Genomic DNA, 21,260 nt, shown 5'->3' with positions numbered 1-21,260 from the left:
CTTTGAAACATCCCTTGTCACAGGACCATTAAGCAGTCTTTACTGCTAAAGGTTACTCACGCTTTTTAAAGGCAGTCTATACTATCTAGGAACAGCTCTACTAGAAAATTCTTCCTTATATTAAATAAATATTTGCTTACCTCTAATGTATACCTATTGTTCTAGTAATGATCTCCAGAGTTATACAGAATAAGTCTAAAAAATCTATCTACAGGTTAAATAAATCAAGATCAAATGTTTTATCAGGCACGGTTTTCAGGATTGGTATGAATCTCAACGCACTATATTAGCTATGTGACTTCGAGTTTAGTTTCCTTACCTGTAAGATATGGATAACATGACACCTGCTACAACACAGATGAATTTTGAAGAGACAATGATAAATGAAATAAGCCAGACACTAAAAGATAAATACTATATGATTCCACTTATATGAGGTACCTAGAATAGTCAAATTCATAGACACAGAACATAGAATGGTGGTTGCCAGGGGCTGGGGGCAGGGAGAATAGGGGAATGGGGAATTACTATTTATAGAGTTTCAGTTTGTAAAGTTCTAGAGATGGACGGTGGTGATGACTGCACAACAATGTAAATGTATTTATATGCCACTGAACTGTACACTTAAAAGTGATTAAAATGGTAATTTTTGTCTTGTATATTTTACCCCAATTGAAAAAAATGGGGATAACAATAACTACAACTCAAAATTGTGCAGATTAAATTATTTAACATGCATAAAATGCCTTATACAATACTTGGTATATAGAACATGCTTAAACAATAATGATTGTAATATATTTTACCAATCATGTGGCCCTTCTTGGCCAAATTCAATTTTTCAAGAAAGCAAGAAAATGCATTATCATGTCTCTAAGTGTTCCCAGCATTGCAATGCTCACACATAGGGGGGTCTAGGTATTTTTTCCATTAAAGAAAAAAAAAATGTAAACCCATGTTAGAATCACTGGAAAACCACTGCTAAGAAGGGAATAAAATGATCATCTAGATGTATAACTTCTGATTCATTTAAAACACACACACACACACACACACACACACACACACACGAACCACGTTACTTTAAAGTAACATCTCCCTGGTATAGAAGAGTCTAGAAAACAAAACTTCAAGATGTTAATCAGTGAATGACTGCCAAATTATAAGTGGTGGCAATTATACAAATTAAATTGCTTTATAAACCTAGGCTCATCATATTAAATCACAGGCAAATTCTACCAATGGTCCCCTACAAAAAGCATACATAAAACAAAAAGGTCAAGTAGTAAAAGTCCATTATCAGAAGTGAAGGGCTATGAGAGAAAAAAATACAGTAAGAAAAAACCACAGACATATCTACCTCTGAGTTAGGGAAGTTTATCCATAAAATTTATTGATGAGAAGTCAGCATGAGTTCAAAGTGTCTTCATAAACTTAAAAGAAAACTGATTTAAAGTAAAATGGATTTAACGGGATATGAGGAATTTATTAGATTTCCAATCTCAAAAACCTTTAAGAAAAGAAGAAATAATCATCTGTCCTGACCAGCTTGAATATTAAATCAGCTTAAAAACAAGAGGCATGACCGCCTGGTCTCAAAGTCCATTTCTAATTTTATTTTCTACGATTTTAAGTTCTGCAAAAGTTCCTAAGGGCCCCACAAAGAGTCAGACAGCTCATGTCTATTTTCCCTAAAATCATTATTCTCAATCTGTAGTCTTCTCTACAGATATAGAGAGTGTATGTCAGCAATAATGAATCTCTCAAAGAAAAAGTAAAAAAAAAAATAAAGCAACAAACTTCTAGATACTGACAAATAATTTTAATTAACAAATACTGATTAGATAATACAGTCTTTATGCATATATACACAATACTAAACTCTCATCTACAAAAATGCAGCAGAGTGGATGAATAAACAATCTAAAACTCATTTAGAAAGTATTTCACACATACACCCTCCTTTTGCCCACATGTAAATTCCTTTTCAATTAGCACAATTCACACTAGGAATGGAGAAAAGAATCTGGAGACTTGGAGAGATGGAGAGGTCAGTTCCTAATCCTCCCCCTCAACAATGAATATTTTAAATAGTAACATAAAGATGTTTTATGTATTATATGTATTTGTTTATTCTTTTATATGAGGCTCTTGAGAAATTCTAATAAAAACCATTTAAAAAGGGTCCTTTCTTTGAGACCCACTACTGTTTCTTGCCTCAGTAAAAGTATACCTGTTTTAGGTAAATTTAATGAAGAACATGAGGATTTATGGAAAGTTAGACTAAAATTATTTTGTTTTACAGAAACCTGGGAGCCTAAAAGTACAAGTACATGGATGAAAAGCACAGAGACACTAAAACTAAATTTAACTAAAAATGTTATATAACTGTAAAAATAAGAATGATATTACAGGAGCTGATTACAGGCCAAGAGGCCAAAGGAAGATATGAATGATGTTACTCACCTAATTCAAATTTCAGTTCTAGTACAAAGAAAGTATGTAATAATGACATGGGATCACTTCAAGTTTTTAGACATCTGCCGAAAACCTCACCCTGCACGGAGAACACCTAAGAAATTCTTGATTTACCCAACAATTAACTTCTCAAAAGGCTTAGGAAGAAATGAGAACTGGACCTGTTCTGACCATCACCAACAACAAATTAACTGGGGATAACAAAATGATCAAAATACTGGAAGAAAGAGGCCATTTCATTTTGGAGTTTATAGCAAAATAGAAAAAAAATTCTAAACAAAGAAGTGCAAACCTTTTTTTAGAAAATTTGATCTAAAAACATTCAGAGCACATTTGATGATATTAAAGAACTATTTTTAATGGGGAGGGTAAACTGGTAGTGTAGTTATGTTTAAAAAGAGTCCTTATCTTCTACTACAATATTTAGTAATTAAATGATATGATGTTTGAGATGAAATTTGCTTCGAAATAGTCCAGAGGGTTGAGGTTTGAATGGTATAGATAAAACAAGAATGGCATGAGTTGGTAAGTGTTAAAGATGGGTTGTAAATTAAGTGGAGGCTCATTTTACTGTTCACTCTATTTTTGTATATGTTTGAAATTTTTCAAAAAGTTTTTTTAAGTTCACTGCAAAGACAGACCAGTCTAGAACTAAAATAAAATGGAGATGATAAAGACAAAGCTAACACTTACATATTTAATTTGTGTCAACAACTGTTCTAAACCCTTTACCTATATTACATTTAATTCTATATGGTTGATACAATAATTAACTCTACTTTACAGATAATGAAAACTCTCAAGCACAGAGAGTAAGTGGTTAACAAGGTCATGCAGTTGACAAAGGTGGGAGCAGGGATTTCAACTCAGGCGACCTAGTTCCAGAGTCATGGCTCTTAGCTACAATCTGGCTCCCAGGGGCTCCAAAGGCCAATTCAGCACAAGAATAGTGAGTACAAAAAGAGGTCATCAGATAAAGAAATTCATAAAAATGTACATAGGGCTCCGGTCGTTAAACACAAATGATTAAAAAACAGAATTAGGTAATAAAAAATAGCCAAAGGTGAACAACAGTACAAATGTACGAAGAATAACATGAAAAATACAGATAATTAAAATTAGGTAAGAGTTGAAAATGTTTAAACATAGTCAGACTGTGTTCCAATCCTAGCTCATCCACATACTTGAGAGACTACAAGCAAATTATTTAACCTAAACTTTAATTTCATCATCTTTAAAATGGGGATTAATAATAGACTGACCATACTGGGTTATTAAGAAGATGAAATACTGTATATAAAGTGCTTAGCATGTATCTGTCATGTGTTAATGCAATAAATAATTGTTAGCAGGGCTTCCCTGGTGGCGCAGTGGTTGAGAGTCTGCCTGCCAATGCAGGGCACACGGGTTCGTGCCCCGGTCTGGGAAGATCCCACGTGCCACAGAGCGGCTAGGCCCATAAGCCACGGCCGCTGAGCCTGCGCGTCTGGAGGCTGTGCTCCACAACGGGAGAGACCACAACAGTGAGAGGCCCGCGTACCACAAAATAATAGTAATAATAATAGTTAGCAATTACTTAAAAGAGTAATAAAAATCACATTGAAGGATGTCCACTTTCAACACTTGGACCTAACATGATACTGGATGTTCTACTCAGGGCAATTAGACGGGAAGATGAAATAAAAGGCATCCAGATTGGAAAAAAGAAGTAAAATTATCTCTATTAGCAGATGACATGATCTTTTATATAAAAAATCCAAAGGGGGCTGCCCTGGTGGCGCAGTGGTTGCGAGTTCGCCTGCCGATGCAGGGGACATGGGTTCATGCCCCGGTCCGGGAGGATCCCACGTGCCAAGGAGCAGCTGGGCCCGTAAGCCATGGCCGCTGGGGCTGCTCGTCCGGAGCCTGTGCACTGCAGCGGGAGAGGCCACGGCGGTGAGAGGCCCGTGTACCGCAAAGAAAAAAAAATCCAAAGGAATCCACACCAAAAAAAAAAAACTATTACAGCTGATAAATGACCTGGGGAAGGCTGCAGGAGACAATGACATCAATATACAAAAATCAACCGTATTTCTATACAGTAGCAATGAAAAATCCAAAAATGAAATTGAGAAAAACAATTCCATTTACAGTGGCATTAAAAAAATAAAATGACTGAAAATAAAATTAAAAAAAGAAATGTAACACTTACACACTGAAAATTACAAAACACAGTTGAAAGAAATTAAAGACCTAAATGAATAGAAAGACATCCAATGTTCATGGATTGAAAAAACTCAATACTGTTAAGATCTCAAAAGTTAAGATCCCCAAATGATCTACAGATTCAATACGATCCCTATCAAAATTCCAGTTGCCTTTTATTTTTTGCTGAAATTTACAAGCTGATCCTAAAATTCACATGGAAATACAAGGGTCACTGAATAGCTAAAACAATCTTGAAAAAAACAAAACTGGAGGACTCACTCATTCCAATTTCAAAACTACAGTAATCACGCTGGGCAGTACTGGCATAAAAGATAGTCATAGATCAAGGGAACAGAACTGTGAGTCCATAAATAAACCCATACATTTTATGAAGAACTGATTATTTTTTTGAATTTTTGAATTTTATTTTATTTTTTATACAGCAGGTTCTTAGTACTCATCCATTTTATACACATCAGTGTATACAAGTCAATCCCAACCTCCCAATTCATCACACCACCTCCCCCACCTGCCGCTGCTTTCCCCGCTCACTGTCCATACACTCGTTCTCTACATCTGTGTTTCAATTCCTACCCTGCAAACTGGTTCATCTGTACCATTTTTCTCGGTTCCACATATATGTGTTAATATATATTTGTTTTTCTCTTTCTGACTTACTTCACCCTGTATGACAGTCTCTAGATTCATCCACGTCTCTACAAATGACCCAATTTCGTTCCTTTTTATGGCTGAGTAATATTCCATTGTATATACGTACCACATCTTCTTTACCCATTCGGCAGTCGATGGGCATTTAGGTTCCTTCCACAACCTGGCTATTGTAAATAGTGCTGCAATGAACATTGGGGTGCATGTGTCTTTCTGAATTATGGTTTTCTATGGGTATATGCCCAGTAGTGGGATTGCTGGGTCATATGGTAATTCTATTTTTAGTTATTAAGGAACCTCCATACTGTTCTCCATAGTGGCTGTATCAATTTACATTCCCACCAACAGTGCAAAAAGGGTTCCCTTTTCTCCACACCCTCTCCAGCATTTGTTGTTTGTAGATTTTCTGATGATGCCCATTCTAACAGGTGTGAGGATATACCTCACTGTAGCTTTGATTTGCATTTCTCTAATAATTAGTGATGCTGAGCAGCTTTTCATGTGCTTCATGGCCATGTGTATGTCTTCTTTGGAGAAATATCTATTTAGGTCTTCTGCCCATTTTTGGATTGGGTTGTTTGCTTTTTTAAATATTGAGCTGCATGAGCTGTTTATATATTTTGGAGATTAATTCTTTGTCTGTTGATTCATTTGCAAAGGTTTTCTCCCATTCTGAGGGCTCTCTTTTCGTCTTGTTTGTAGTTTCCTTTGCTTTGCAACAGCTTTTAAGTTTCATTAGGTCCCATTTGTTTACTTTTGTTTTTATTTCCATTACTCTAGGAGGTGGATCAAAAAAGATCTTGCTGTGATTTATGTCAAAGAGTGTTCTTCCTATGTTTTCCTCTAAGAGTTTTATAGTGTCAGGTCTTACATTTAGGTCTCTAATCTATTTTGAGTTTATTTTTGTGTATGGTGTTAGGGAGTGTTCTAATTTCATTCTTTTACACATAGCTGTCCAGTTTTCCCAGGACCACTTATTGAATAGATTGTCTTTTCTCCATTGTATATCCTTGCCTCCTTTGTCATAGATTAGTTGACCATAGGTGTGTGGGTTTATCTCTGGGCTTTCTATCCTATTCCACTGATCTATACTTCTGTTTTTGTGCCAGTACCATACTGTCTTGATTACTGTAACTTTGTAGTATAGTCTGAAGTCAGGGAGCCTCATTCCTCCAGCTCCGTTTTTTTCCCTCAAGACTGCTTTGGCTATTCGGGGTCTTTTGTGTCCCCATACACATCTTAAGATTTTTTTGTTCTAGTTCTGTAAAAAGTGCCATTGGTAATTTGACAGGGATTGCATTGAATCTGTAGATTGCTTTGGGTAGTATAGTCATTTTCACAATATTGATTCTTCCAATCCAAGAACATGGTATATCTCTCCATCTGTTGCTATCATCTTTAATTTCTTTCAACAGTGTCTTATAGTTATTTGCATACAGGTCTTTTGTCTCCCTAGGTAGGTTTATTCCTAGACATTTTACTCTTTTTGTTGCAATGGTAAATGGGAGTGTTTCCTTAATTTCTCTTTCAGATTTTTCATCATTAGTGTATAGGAATGCAAGAGATTTCTGTGCATTAATTTTGTATCCTGCAACTTTACCAAATTCATTGATTAGCTCTAGTAGTTTTCTGGTGGCATCTTTAGGATTCTCTATGTATAGTATCATGTCATCTGCAAACAGTGACAGTTTCACTTCTTCTTTTCCAATTTGTATTCCCTTTATTTCTTTTTCTTCTCTGATTACTGTGGCTAGGACTTCCAAAACAGTGTTGAATAATAGTGGTGAGAGTGGGCATCCTTGCCTTGTTCCTGATTTTAGAGGAAATGCTTTCAGTTTTTCACCATTGAGAATGATGTTTGCTGTGGGTTTGTCGTATATGGCCTTTATTATGTTGAGGTAGGTTCCCTCTATGCCCACTTTCTGGAGGGTTTTTATCATAAATCGGTGTTGAATTTTGTCAAAAGCTTTTTCTGCATCTACTGATATGATCATATGGTTTTTCTTCTTCAATTTGTTAATATGGTGTATCATATGGATTGATTTGCGTATATTGAAGAATCCTTGCATCCCTGGGATAAATCCCACTTGATCATGGTGTATGATCCTTTTAATGTGTTGCTGGATTCTGTTTGCTAGTATTTTGTTGAGGATTTTTGCATCTATATTCATCAGTGATACTGATCTGTAATTTTCTTTTTTTTGTAGTATCTTTGTCTGGTTTTGTTATCAGGGTGATGGTGGCCTCATACAATGAATTTGGGAGTATTCCTTCCTGTGCAATTTTTTGGAAGAGTTTAGAAGGATGGGTGTTAGCTCTTCTCTAAATGTTTGATAGGATTCACTGGTGAAGCCATCTGGTCCTGGACTTTTGTTTGCTGGAAGATTTTCAATCACAGTTTCAATTTCATTACTTGTGACTGGTCTGCTCATATTTTCTATTTCATCCTGGTTCAGTCTTGGAAAGTTATACCTTCCTAAGAATTTGTCCATTTCTTCCAGTTTGTCCATTTTATTGGCATAGAGTTGCTTGTAGTAGTCTCTTAGGATGCTTTATATTTCTGCAGTGCCTGTTGTACCTTCTCCTTTTTCATTTCTAATTTTATTGATTTGAGTCCTCTCCCTCTTTTTCTTGATGAGTCTGGCTAACAGTTTATCAATTTTGTTTACCTTCTCAAAGAACCAGCTTTTAGTTTTATTATCTTCGCTATTGTTTTCTTTGTTTCTATTTCATTTATTTCTGCTCTAATCTTTATGATTTCTTTCTTTCTGCTAACTCTTGGTGCTGTTTGTTCTTCTTTCTCTAGTTCCTTTACGTGTAAGATTAGATTGTTTGAGATTTTTCTTCTTTCTTGAGGTAGGCTTGTATTGCTATAAACTTCCCTCTTAGAACTGCTTTTGCTGCATCCCATACGTTTTGGATTGTTGTATTTTCTTTGTCATTCGTCTTTAGGTATTTTTCTATTTCCTCTTTGATTTCTTCAGTGATCTCTTGGTTATTTAGGAAAGATTGTTTAGCCTCCATGTGTTTATGTTTTTTACGTTTTTTCCCTGTAACTGATTTCTAATCTCATAGCATTGTGGTCAGAAGAGATGCTTGATATGATTTCAATTTTCTTAAATTTACTGAGGCTTGATTTGTGACCCAAAATGTGATCTATCCTGGAGAATGTTCCATGGGAACTTGAGAAGGCAGTGTAATCTGCTGTTTTTGGATGGAATGTCTTATAAATATCAATTAAATCTATCTGTTATATTGTGTCACTTAAAGCTTGTGTTTCCTTATTAATTTTCTGTTTGAATGATCTGCCCATTTGTGTGAGGTGTTAAAGCCCCTCCCCCCCATATTATTGTGTTACTGTTGATTTCCTCTTTTATAGCTGTTAGCAGTTGCCTTATGTATTGAGGTGCTCCTATGTTGGGTGCATATATATTTATAATTGTTATATCTTCTTCTTGGATTGATCCCTTTATCATTATGTAGTGTCCTTCCCTGTCTCTTGTAACATTCTTTATTTTAAAGTCTTTTATATGATATGAGGGTTGCTACTCCAGCTTTCCTTTGATTTCCATTTGCATGGAGTATCTTTTTCCATCCCCCACTTTCAGTCTGAATGTGTCCCTAGGTCTGAAGTGGATGTCTTTTAGACAGCATATATATGGGTCTTGTGTTTGTATCCATTCAGCAATCCTGTGTCTTTTGCTTGGAGCTTTTAATCCATTCACGTTTAAGGTAATTAATGATATGTATGTTCCTATTACCATTTTCTCAGTTTTTTGGGTGTGTTTTTGTAGGCCCTTTTCTTCTCTTGTGTTTCCCACTTACAGAAGTTCCTTTAGCATTTGTTGTAGAGCTGGTTTGGTGGTGCTGATTTCTCTTAGCTTTTGCTTGTCTGTAAAGCTTTTGATTTCTCCATCGAATCTGAATGAGATCCTTGCCAGGTAGACTAATCTTGGTTGTAGGTTCTTCCCTTTCATCACTTTATCATGCCACTCCCTTCTGGCTTGTAGAGTTTCTGCTGAGATCCCTTGTATGTTACCTGTCGTTTTTCCCTTGCTGCTTTCAAAATTTTTTCTTTTTTTTTCTTTTTGCCAATTTGATTACTATGTGTCTCAGTGTGTTTCTCCTTGTGTTTCTCCTGTATGGGACTCTCTGTGCTTCCTGGACTTGGGTGGCTATTTCATTTCCCATGTTAGGGAAGTTTTTGACTATAATCTCTTCAAATATTTTTTCGGGTCCTTTCTCTCTTCTCCTTCTGGGACCCCTATAATGCAAATGTTGTTGCGTTTAATGTTATCCCAGAGGTCTGTTAGGCTGTCTTCATTTCTTTTCATTCTTTTTTCTGTATTCTGTTCTGCAGCAGTGAATTCCACCATTCTGTCTTCCAGGTCACTTATCTGTTCTTCTGCCTCAGATATTCTGCTATTGATTCCTTCTAGTATATATTTCATTTCAGTTATTGTATTGTTCATCTGTTTGTTTCTTCTTCAATTCTTCTAGGTCTTTGTTAAACATTTCTTGCATCTTCTCAATCTTTGCCTCCATTCTTTTCCGAGCTCTTGGATCATCTTCACTACCATTATTCTGAATTCTTTTTCTGGAAGGTTGCCTATCTCCACTTCATTTAGCTACTTTTCTGGGGTTTTATCTTGTTCCTTCATCTGGTATATAGCCCTCTGCCTTTTCATTTTGTCTGTCTTTCTGTGAATGTGGTTTTCCTTCCACAGGCTGCAGAATTGTAGCTCTTCTTGCTTCTGCTGTCTGCTCTCTGGTGGATGAGGCTATCTAAGAGGCTTGTTTCCTGATGGGAGGAACTGGTGGTGGGAAGAGCTGGGTGTTGCTCTGGTGGGCAGCGCTCAGTAAAACTTTAATCTGCTTGTCTGCTGATGGGTGGGGCTGGGTTCCCTCCCTGTTGGTTTTTTGGCCTGAGGTGACCCAATACTGGAGTGTACCTGGGCTCTTTGGTGGGGCTAATGGCTGACTCTGGGAGGGCTCACGCCAAGGAGTGCTTCCCAGGACTTCTACTGCCAGTGTCCTTGTCCTCACGTTGAGACACAGCCACCCCCCGCCTCTACAGGAGACCCTTCAACACTAGCAGGTAGGTCTCATTCAGTGTCCTTTGGGGTCACTGCTCCTTCCCCTGCATCCCAATGTGCACACTACTTTGTGTATGCCCTCCAAGCATGGAGTCTCTGTTTTCCCCAGTCCTGTCAAAGTCCCGCAGTCAAATCCTGCTAGCCTTCAAAGTCTGATTCTCTAGGAAGTCCTCCTTCCGTTGCTAGACCCCCACGTTGGGAAGCCTGACGTGGGGCTCAGAACCTTCACTCCAGTGGGTGGACTTCTGTGGTATAAGTGTTCTCCAGTTTGTGAGTCACCCACCCAGCATTTATGGGATTTGATTTTATTGTGATTGCACCCCTCCTACCGTCTCATTGTGGCTTCTCCATTGTCTTTGGATGTGGGGTATCTTTTTTTGGTGAGTTCCAGTGTCTTCCTGTCAATGGTTGTGCAGCAGGTAGTTGTGATTCAGTGTTCTAGCAAGAGGGAGTGGGAGCACGTCCTTCTACTCCACCATCTGAACCAATCTCTGAGCAACTGATTTTTGACAAGGGTACCGAGACAATTTAACGGAACAGAAAAGTCTTCTCAACAAAGTACTTTTCTGGGGTTTTATCTTGTTCCTTCATCTGGTATATAGCCCTCTGCCTTACAGGGACAACTGGATATCCACATGCAAAATAAATGATGTTGGACTCCTACCTCACACCATATAAAAACTCAGAATGAATCAAAGCAAGTGTTGGCAAGGATATGGAAAAACTGGAACTCTTGTATAATGCTGGTTGGAATGTACAATGGTACAGCTGCTGTGGAAAACAGTATGGTGGCTCCTCAAAAAATTAAACATAGAATTACCATTTGATCCAAAAATTCCACTTCTGGGTATATACCCACAAGAAGTGAAAGCATGGATTTGCACAGGTTATTTGTAGGTTCCCATTCACAGCAGCATTATTCACAACAGCCAAGAAATGGAGGCAATCCAAGTGTCCACCAACAGATGAAAGGATAAAGAAAATGTGTTATATACTATAACGGAATATTATTCAGCCTTCAAAAAGGGGGAAACCATGTCATATGCTACAACATGGATGAACCTTAAGACATTATACTAAATGAAATAAGCTAGTCACAAAAAGACAAATTCTACATGATTTACTTATAGGTATCTAAAGGGGTTAAGCTCATAGAAACACAGTAGAACAGTGCTTTCCAGGAGCAGGGGGAAGGGGAGTTACTCTTCTGTGAGTGTAGAGTTTCAGTCATGCAGGATGGGAGGGTTCTGGAGATCTGTTGCACAACAATGTACATGTAGTTGACAGTACTGAACTATAAACGTGGAATTTTGGGGAGGCTAAATTGAGGGAAATTGTAGTTCAAATGAGGCAAGGTGATACACAGAAAGCCAAAAGGTAGCTTGGAACAGGTTTAAGTCTACTCTTCCAAATAATGGAAGATAACTGAAATTTTATCACCAAATTATTGTTGACCTGAAATTTGTTGTTCTGAAATATCAATATTATGGCAAGCTCAAAAGCCTGGATAAGACAAAATAGGATAATTTCTGAAGAGAAAAACAAGCAATGTTTAGAAATTCCAGACCAGACTGATTCCTTGCAAAATTTAAAACTAGGTTCAACAAAATGTTTGTAAAGTTAGAATAGGAAAAACCCAGAAGATTCATCATGAACAAGTCAAACCAAATTAACTGCAATGTCTATGCTAATAAGTTTACTTCATTGAAAGTAAGAACTCTTTAAGGCACCATATAGCTTAATTATAGCAAGCCACTTGGCAAAATCTTTCATAATATCCATACAGGCAAAATGGCATATGGGCTTGATAATAATAAGTAGTACTAACAGTTACTGAACAACCACTGTGTGAGTTGATTAATGATGTTCATTAATCTGGAGGGAGTCTAGTCAAGCTGCATATTTCAGAGCCCTTTATTCTGTCATTTTAATATTTTTATCAACAACTTAAATGAAGGCCCAGTAGGTATGCTTATGAAATACGAAAATGACAAAAAAATTTGGAAGGAACAGATATTAAATGCCTAAATCAAGACTAACAAAATGAAATATAAAAGCCTAATATTCAAGCTAAAAAAATTCATTACAGAAAACCAGGGTTAGGAAGACTTAGTGTAACAGCCTATGTATAAAACATATGGAGTGTAATTGAAGCTACTCACTCATTTTAAGCATAAATAACAGAAATTAAAACAGTTAATGAAATATTTGGTTTCAAAATAATAGCATTTAGCTCAAGCAAGACATATCCACCACACACTGTCTGGTCAAATACCATCTAAAATGCTGAGTACAGTTCTGGGTACCAAGTTTAATGACAAGGAGCAACCAGAATTCATTAAGAGAAAAATGGCCACAGTTGAAAGATCAGAGAATTACATTATCTAAGGAATGATTAAGTAAACTGGGATTGTATTACTCTGAAGAAGAGATGAGAATGCTCAGAGTGTGTGGTGGTGAGGAGTCAGCAGGGTCATGATGGTAGTATTCAAATATCGTAAGGGGCCATTCATGTGGAAAAGGAATCAGACTTGGAGAAAGCAAAATATAATGGAAACAGCATAAGCTATGATGTCATAAAGACCTAGATTCAAATCCTGACTCCATCATTTACCATCTGGTATTTGATGCTTGGAGAGAGAAGAAGTGTCGTTACCTAAAAAATGATACCTACCTCATAAATGGATAAAAATTAAATGCAATTAAGTGTAAAAATGTTTATAAGTTGCCTGGCATAGATTGACACACTGTGATACACAATAATGTTAGTTCCCTTCTCTAGACTTTTCTGAGTTGTTCTATAAGAGCATTTTTCAAACTGATAATTAGCCATTAATGGGTCACCACATCAGCTCAGTGGGCTGTAACCAGCATTTTTTTCTAAAGAAACAGAACAGAAAACATTAGCGCTTTACCACATATACCAAGTATAGTTTTGTGAAACTTTTGTTTCAATTATTCATAAACATGTGTGTACTAGGCTATGGTATAAAATGTATTTCTTATCATGAAGCAGGAATTGAGAAAAAAACAAAACAAAACCGTGAAAGCCACTGCTGTAAATACAATACTGTTTTCTAAGTGTGTTCTAAAGATACTAGTTCCTTGGGAGAGCAAATAAGTTTAGGAAACAAACCATACCACTTAGAGACTTACTATATTCAATACATATTAGCATATTTAAAAAGCCCAGCATTAAAGAAATCTGGTGGGGTTTTTTGGTTGTTGTTGTTGAACCTCGTTTTTCCCAGATATATTTGATCTCAGACCCACAATTATTTTTTTCACACAATATCTACTAACACCTTCAGGACTGACATTTTGTGGTATACATTTGGGAAAAAACATTCCTCTAGATGAAAAGGAAGGAAATGGGTATAAGTTATAGAAAGTAGGCTTTCAGCTTGCTAAGAAAAACTCTTGACTCTTTAAATCTTTCCCTCACTGCTACTAACACCCACTACCCCTTATAACTTATACTCCATACACATACTCCAAAGCACTTTAAATATGATTTTCAAACTTTCAATTCACACAAATCTTTTCAGAAAAAGCACAGGACATCTATAACATCAAGATATGTAACCAGGATCAAAGTAGTAAGCAGGAATCAAATGGCCAAAAGAAACTTCTGGCATAGTATTTTAAAAGACTTGCTTTACCTGAACAAAAACACTGTGATCAGAAACCAAAGCAGCAAAAGACTTAATCAGCTTCTCCAAGGGGAGTCAATGTGTTCTAAGAATACATAGTCTAAAATGGGCTAATGAGTGCAGCTAATCTTCATTATTATTATGAGCATCATTATCATCATCACTTGGAAGAGGCATGTGATATTAGATGATTCCGACTTCTTTTAAAGTGTATACATACCTAGGATTCCTTTGTAAGGACGTGATTTCACACTAATATGAAAACTGTCACTACCACAGTCAGTTCTAATAATATTTGGTATCGCTTGGCAATAAAATAAAGGCTTGACATCATATATTCAAGAGCATCTCTGTAACTCAAACCTTTCTAATTGAGAGTTACAAATATCTCTGACTCTGCTCTAGCAGTTGTCAGAGCATAAAATGCCCTTCCCACTCTTTCTCCACTCTCAGGCTCCAAAACCACCTCTCCTCAAAGTTTGCCCCAACCAGACTATTATCTTCTTCTCAATTTCTGAGCACTCTCAGCACTTTTTGTCCCTATCACTCTTTTAAGCAATACACTGTGTATTTCCTAGCTTATTTCTTTATTCCTCCATAAAACTTGGCTCCCAAACAAGACTATAACTTCCTTAATGAACAGGGATCAACATTTAAGAACCTCCCTCAAGATCCTGAAAGCACTCACTAAATATTTCTTGATTTAAACAACTAGGCTTAAGAGTAATAGTGGCTAGTCTCACAGAGCTTATACACCAGACCCATGCTAAAAGCATACATGGATTAGCTCACATAATCTTCACAACTCTACAGAGGTAAGAACTATTATCTTCTCCATCAAACAGAGGAAGAAAATGATGCTCTGATTAACTTGCCCAAAGCTACTAAGTAGCAGAGCCAGGATCTGAATCCAGGCAAAGCTCTTAACTACCTCAGTACACTCTGTAAGGGTTGCAGCCCTGCGAAACCGGAGTCTATGAAGGATTTCAACCTTACTAAGTTAGAAGTTTCAGTTTCAACAAAGAGCAGAGATACTTTAGCTAAAAATTAAAACTTTAAAAAAGGATAAATTAAGACAAATTAAGAATTTCCCGTTGACATCTTTATGCAATTACAATAAAACATGAGGGAAACTGCCTCTCATGTCCTTTCTATATATGGAAATGATATTACGGTGTGGGTCATAATTTTATCAAGAAGTAGCTTATGACAATACAGTTCGGTTTAGATTTTTAAATACGGCTGTTTTTCTCTGCCCCTAGGATGACATGGAAATGAAAGATAGATAACTGTCACTTCACAGCTTCGAAAAATGCCAGACCCAATTCTTGTGTAAAAAATGAGAGCCAGGGCTCTTGTTCCACCCTTGACTCGTCACACAAAGCAGCACCATCCTCTGCCCTCTTCACACAAAGCAAGCGTCACCCTACTACCCAAGGGGGAGTGCTGCTGATCCACACGGTCTCCCCATCGCCGCCAGAGATGTACCCATCTCCCACGGGTCCAAAACACTGACCGCTGCCCGGACTTAGATTACCCTGGTCTGCTCCGCGCACCGGGTGACACCTCATCACACCCAAAATGCCCAGGCCGCCATCCGAAAGCCAGTATTTCACACAAAGCTGGATCCCTTCCTACAAAGCAGTTTCCCATCTCCGACTCCTCCCACGGCGAGCAGCCCTTCCTAGGCTGTGCCAGACCCCAGACCCCAACGGGGTCCAAAGCTCAGAGGGTCCCCAATCCAGAGGAGAACTAGCTACAAAGCCTGTTCCTCTTCCAAGCCTCGAACCCCCAGCTCTCGCTGACCGTTCCGCAGCCAAAGCAAGAAAACCATGAATCAGAGAGCGGACCCCGCTACACAAAGCGAGGTGTCTTACCAGGGGACCCTCGGAAGACGCTCTCCGCCCCCGGGCCCGTCCCCGCCCAGCTCCGGCCCGGAGCCCCGCGCTCACCAGCTCTCCTCCTCCTCCTCCCAGCCTGACAGGCGCTCCAGCTCCTCGGGCCGCAGCGGCTCCACCTCGTCCAGCAAGCCGCCCTCGCCCGCTGCCAGCAAGGAGGTGGCGTCCCGCAGCTCCTCGCTACTCGTCCGCCTCGGGCCCGACCCGGCCCCGCAGCCCGACTTGGCGCTGAGGCCCAAGGGGAAGCCCCTAGGAGACGCCGCTCCGGAGGAGGGAGTGGACGCGCCGGCCCGAACCGGGCTGCCAGGCCCAAGGGAGCCGGCGCCCTGCACGGCCCCGGAGCGGCTCCTCAGCTGTTCGTTCTGCTTCTCCAGCTTCTTCACCAGCTCCTGCAGCTTCCGCACCTCCTGGTCCGCGTTCACATTGGAGTTAATGTCCTCCATCCCGGCCCCGCCGCCTCGGCCTCCCGCCACCCGCTCAGACTCACAGCGACAGGGAAAGAGCCGGAGGAAAGAGGCGCCGCCGCCGCTCACTCTAGCCGAGGCGCCGGCATATATCAGGGCCAGGCCCCACTGCCAGGGTCCCCCCCTGCTCCGGTTCCGACGCGCCGCTGGCCCCAGCCGAGCCGCCTCATCTGCGCCGGCTCCAGGATTGGGGGAGGCGGCGCCAATATCCGGCCTCGGCCGCCATCTTCCCTCTGTCCCTCCGCCCACCTCAGCCCGGCCCCGTCGGTGACCTCAGAGCGTCGGGGGGTGGACCGGCCGGCGGCGGGCGCTGAGAGGACCCGGCGGCGATCTCGCGGAGGGGTGGGGCCACGGGCGAGGCCGGGGGGCGGGGCTTAAACCGGAAGGGGCGGGCCGGAGCGTCGGCGGAGGCGGGTCGTTGCCCTGGTAGCTGAGAAGAGCGATTACGGCCGCAGGCGGGGCCCGAGGGGAGTGTGGACTTGGCGGCGGGTGGCGCTAAGATTGCAAATCGAGACTCTCCCTCAACCCCGCCTGTTGGCCTTGGATGAGCACCCGCTTCTGGGTCCAGCATCCGAGCCTGTCCTCCCTCCCGGCTGGTTCCCTGGTGGGCGCTCAGCCCGGCTCCGTGGAGAGACAGTTTGCTTCGTCTGTTTGTTCAGCAAATATTTATTCGATGCCTCCTTGAAATAGGAAATTGTCGGGGCTGGCAGGACCCTAAGACCATCTGTGACCCATTTATTCCTCTGAAAATGAGAAAGCAGAATCGCAATGGTTAAGAGAGGTCTAAGGTCAAAATAATAACCATAAATTGTTAAGTGCTTACTACGGGGAGACACTGTGCACTTTGAAGGCATTATCTAGAATAGTTTTCCCGACTTCACTGCAGTTTACTGCACACTGGCACGGAAGCGGCGATAGAAAACTGCTCCTCTCTCAACTTTGTCTGTTAATTGATGCAGAATCTGCTCTTTGTATCGTTTTCTTCTGAAAATCTTTTTCATAGTCTTGAAAACAGTTGTGTATTGAAAGTACTTAATAAACGTGTTGACAAATACTGATGAATGCTGAGAGAAGTATGACTAAGAATCTGCCTTCAGTCGCACCCGTTTATTATTCGTACTACTGACAGCAAACAAAACAAAACACCTAAATTCTTTGTTGTGATCACATTAACTGCTCTTGAGTTGTCAGTTGTGAACTACTAGTTTATGTTTGCAGCTTTCCTCTAATTGCCTCCTCCACCCTTTGCTAATAATGATCCAGTCCTATTACATACACCTGGGTGTGGACTCGCATGCCATGTCACTTGCTTCTACCCTTTAGCCTTCCTGTGCTATATTTTCCTTACTTAGAATGTTCTACCAAATCTGATTCCTTTTCATAAAACTGCTAAATCCGATTCCTTTTCTTAAAACTCACGCTCACCCATCTAGGAAAATTTTTCCTGACAATTCCACAACAATCTAGTGGTTCTGTTTACTCTAGCATTGCCTGATCAATAGTTTGCAACAGGTGTCTGCACTTTTAAAAATTTTGCTTCTTTTTCTAAGTCACTTTCAATTGTTTTTGTGTACCTGATGAAAAGGGACCATTTATTTTAGTTTTTCATGTCTAGTAGAGTGTCTGACACAGTGGACATTGAATATCTGGTTTGTTGAAAGTTATGAGGAATGTAAATTCTGATAAGTCAAGGACCGGATAGATGGTTATTCACAGCAAAAAAAAGCATTGAGTATTTTTGACGTTTGCTGACCAATTATAAATAAGTAGAATGTCGGGACTTCCCTGGTGGTCCAGTGCATTAAGACTCCACGCTTCCAACATAGGGGGCCCAGTTTCCATCCCTGATCAGGAAACTAGATCCTGCATACATTCAGCAACTAGGGGTCCGCATGCCCCAACTAAGAAGTCCGCATGCCACAGTGAAGATCCTGCGTGCTGCAACTAAGACACGGAGCTGCCTAAATAAATAAATAAGTAGAATATTTTCCTAGCTATGCACACCTAGTCAAAGGATATCTTTGTGTCACAATAATTGTATAATCTATATGATGCACATATAAATATTATTGCTGTCTCTGGCACATCTGAACTAGTCACCAGAGGATTAAACAACACGGCTGCTTCATGTATAGCACTTTCACTTGCATTTAATAGTTTGTGAAATAGATCCCAACTAGCCAGGTTCTGTAACAAGAACATTTCAAATATATTCCTTGAAAAGAATAGTTCATATAACATTATGAAGTTCATGGGGGCAAGGAGAGGTTGGTGTAATGTGGAAAAATGAATGGAGCATGAGAACACTGGATGGCAGATCCTAGCTATACCACAAATCTGGTACTTGACTTTAATCTCTGATCCTTACACAGGTCATTCTGGCTCTATATTCAAAATATGCCTGAATACTTCCTAGCACCACCACTGGTACAGCTGTAGTTCAAGTTGCCATATTTTCTTGTGTAGCTTATTGTGGTATTCTCTTAACGGGCTGTTCCACTTTGCTGCTTACAATCTGTGATGCACAGAGCAACCAGATGGTCCTTTGTGTAAGTCAGATCAGGTCACTCCTTTGCTAGGGATCCTCTACTTGATTTCCAACATACTTAAAAATCCCAAATCCTCTCCTTGGCCTAAAAGATTTGATACTTGGCAACTTCTGCAGGTATCTCATTGACTACCCTATTCTTCCCCTCCGTCACTCTACTCCAGCCACACTGGCCTTTCTGATGTTCTTCAAACCTGCAAGCATGTTTCTATTTTAGGAACTTTGCACTTGCTATTCCCACTATCTAGGGTCAATTCTTCCTCCACTCTGTCACATTACTAACTCTCTCCCTTCATTCAGATCTCAACTCAAATATCACCACCTAAGTTCACTATCCTCATTATTATGACCCTCATAAAATAGCATCCCTATCATCCCCCATCCTCTTAGCCTGTTTCATTTTTCCTCAGACACATCATCTATTTCTTCCTTTGTTTATTGCCTATCTCTCCCCAGCAGAATGTAAACTGTGTGAAAACAGGATTCACTGATGTATCCTTGGTGCCTAGAATAGTGCCTACTGTGTGGTAGGTGTTCAGTAAATGTTGAATGAATGGATGGATTTAGGTCGAGTGAATTTCAGATAAATGCGTTTATTATGTCTCAAATCATTAAAGTGGAGATTCCTAATAATGTTGAATGGTTGATTTTCTTAATTATATTTTCCTCTTTCCAAAGAGCAACATGTCACACTACATATGTCATCTTCAAAACTAGGTCATTCTCCACATCCTGAATGCCAACAGCCCTTAAGAATTGCTGAGGAGAGAAAGTCTTAGGTTCTCACTGAGACGTATGAGGACAAGAATACTTCCATTCCATCCTAAACCTGTCTTTCTCTTTCGGGTTAACTACAATTCTCTGGTGACTCAGAAGTGTTACAGCATGTTTTTTAAAAGTCACTCTAAAAGTGACTCTCAGGTAGACATGAGGAGTAAAGCTAGGAGGTGTCTGCAGTATGCACAATTATCCCAACTGGCTCTTCAGGTGTTGTCTTTTTTGATAAGCTTGCTTTGTTCCTGGACGAAGGAGTTGCTTTTTTTCTAAGCAGGTGTGTCCCTTTCCATAACTTGTTTCTACTTGTATGTTACCTCTTGGTGAAGCTCCTGACAAAGTGGAAAATATTACAACCACTAAAATTATTTAAGTAAATAAACTATTACTCAATGGCTTAAAGGTATTTAGCAATCCTAAACAAAGATGTGTGTGTGTGTGTGTGTGTGTGTGTGTGTACGGGTGCGCTCATATGAGCACATGCCCAAAAGGAATTTAGAAATTCCTAGGCACTTACAGAAATATTTGCATTTGTTTAAAAAATGCTCCAATTCTTTGAAGAAAGCTTTACTATCCAGTACATTTATTTTGTCTTCACAGGCACACACTGCACCAGTCATTTCCTACATGTTCTTTCTCACCTATTCCTCACCAGCATTCTTCCCAGAGATCTACCTCCCTCTGGTCTATCAAGAGGGCTCTTCTTTACTGTCTTGGCACATGCAACTTTAAGGAGGAATCTCAAGAACTTTAAAGGCTATGTGTATAAGAAATTGTGAATTGAAATCTTGGGGACAAAAAAAAGAGGGGCACAGGATTTGAACATAGAATTTTTCCAGTCAGCATCGATCAAATCTTAAAGTTATGGGATGCCTCAAAAGTGACCATAATGGCAGACATCACTTCCTTAAGAAAGTCCTCCGGCCAAGGGTGGCCCCCTATCACACTGTTGGGGGTATGTATTATATTGATGCAAAATGGGAAGGTCCACGATAAGGGCAGAGGTAAACAGGCTCTCAGACTCTTAGAAGGCTGCCGTCTTAACCCCAAATGGAACAATACCTAGTCTCCCACCCTTTTTGTGGTAGCAAGAGGGAGGGTAAGATTGTTAAATTTATTATTTCCTCCTTTCTTTAAGTAGTATATCAGATAGTGAAGTTGGAAAAGTAGAATATGAACCACTTCTGGATATCCATGATGTTCTAGAGAACCTACCATTCAAGGATAGGAGAAAACTTAAGAATCATCTAAATCTCCAAGTTGATACAAGCCACAGTAATCTGATCTAAGATTTTAAATATATTATTCTGAGTATTGACTTAGAGATGCTAGAGAGATAATAGGCTATGAACAGAGGCTTGTATTAGGCTAAAGTAAATTAAGCTGTCATAGAGATATTTATACAGTTACTCTTCTATCTAAGAAGTTGTAGAGAATTCCATTCCTGAGTCTTTGGGATACTCCTGGAATATTACACAGACAGAAAGACATAA

At 39.6% G+C, this 21,260-nt stretch overlaps 1 protein-coding gene across 4 annotated transcripts in view; it reads right to left on the bottom strand.

Moving 5' to 3' along the window:
* SLAIN2 (SLAIN family member 2) overlaps positions 1 to 16,462 on the bottom strand; it is a 94,480-nt gene extending 78,018 nt beyond the window's left edge. For all 4 annotated transcript variants that reach the window (XR_016393274.1, XM_022564753.3, XM_022564759.3 and 1 more), the window contains exon 1: positions 16,036 to 16,462. Coding sequence is in view for 3 of the 4 variants with exons in the window: in XM_022564753.3 (XP_022420461.1) it covers positions 16,036 to 16,424 (389 nt within the window). In the remaining variant the exon portion in view is untranslated. The remainder of the gene's footprint in view (positions 1 to 16,035) is intronic.
* Between the last annotated feature and the right edge of the window lie 4,798 nt (positions 16,463 to 21,260).

This window comes from Delphinapterus leucas, chromosome 5 (genome assembly GCF_059928025.1).
Source record: "Delphinapterus leucas isolate spDelLeu-1000000601 "Yukka" chromosome 5, BTC_Dleu_Yukka2, whole genome shotgun sequence".
Classification (NCBI taxonomy): Eukaryota; Metazoa; Chordata; class Mammalia; order Artiodactyla; family Monodontidae; genus Delphinapterus; species Delphinapterus leucas.
The sequence above is the reverse complement of the archived record's forward strand: the minus strand, read 5'-3'. Positions and strand labels throughout refer to the sequence as shown.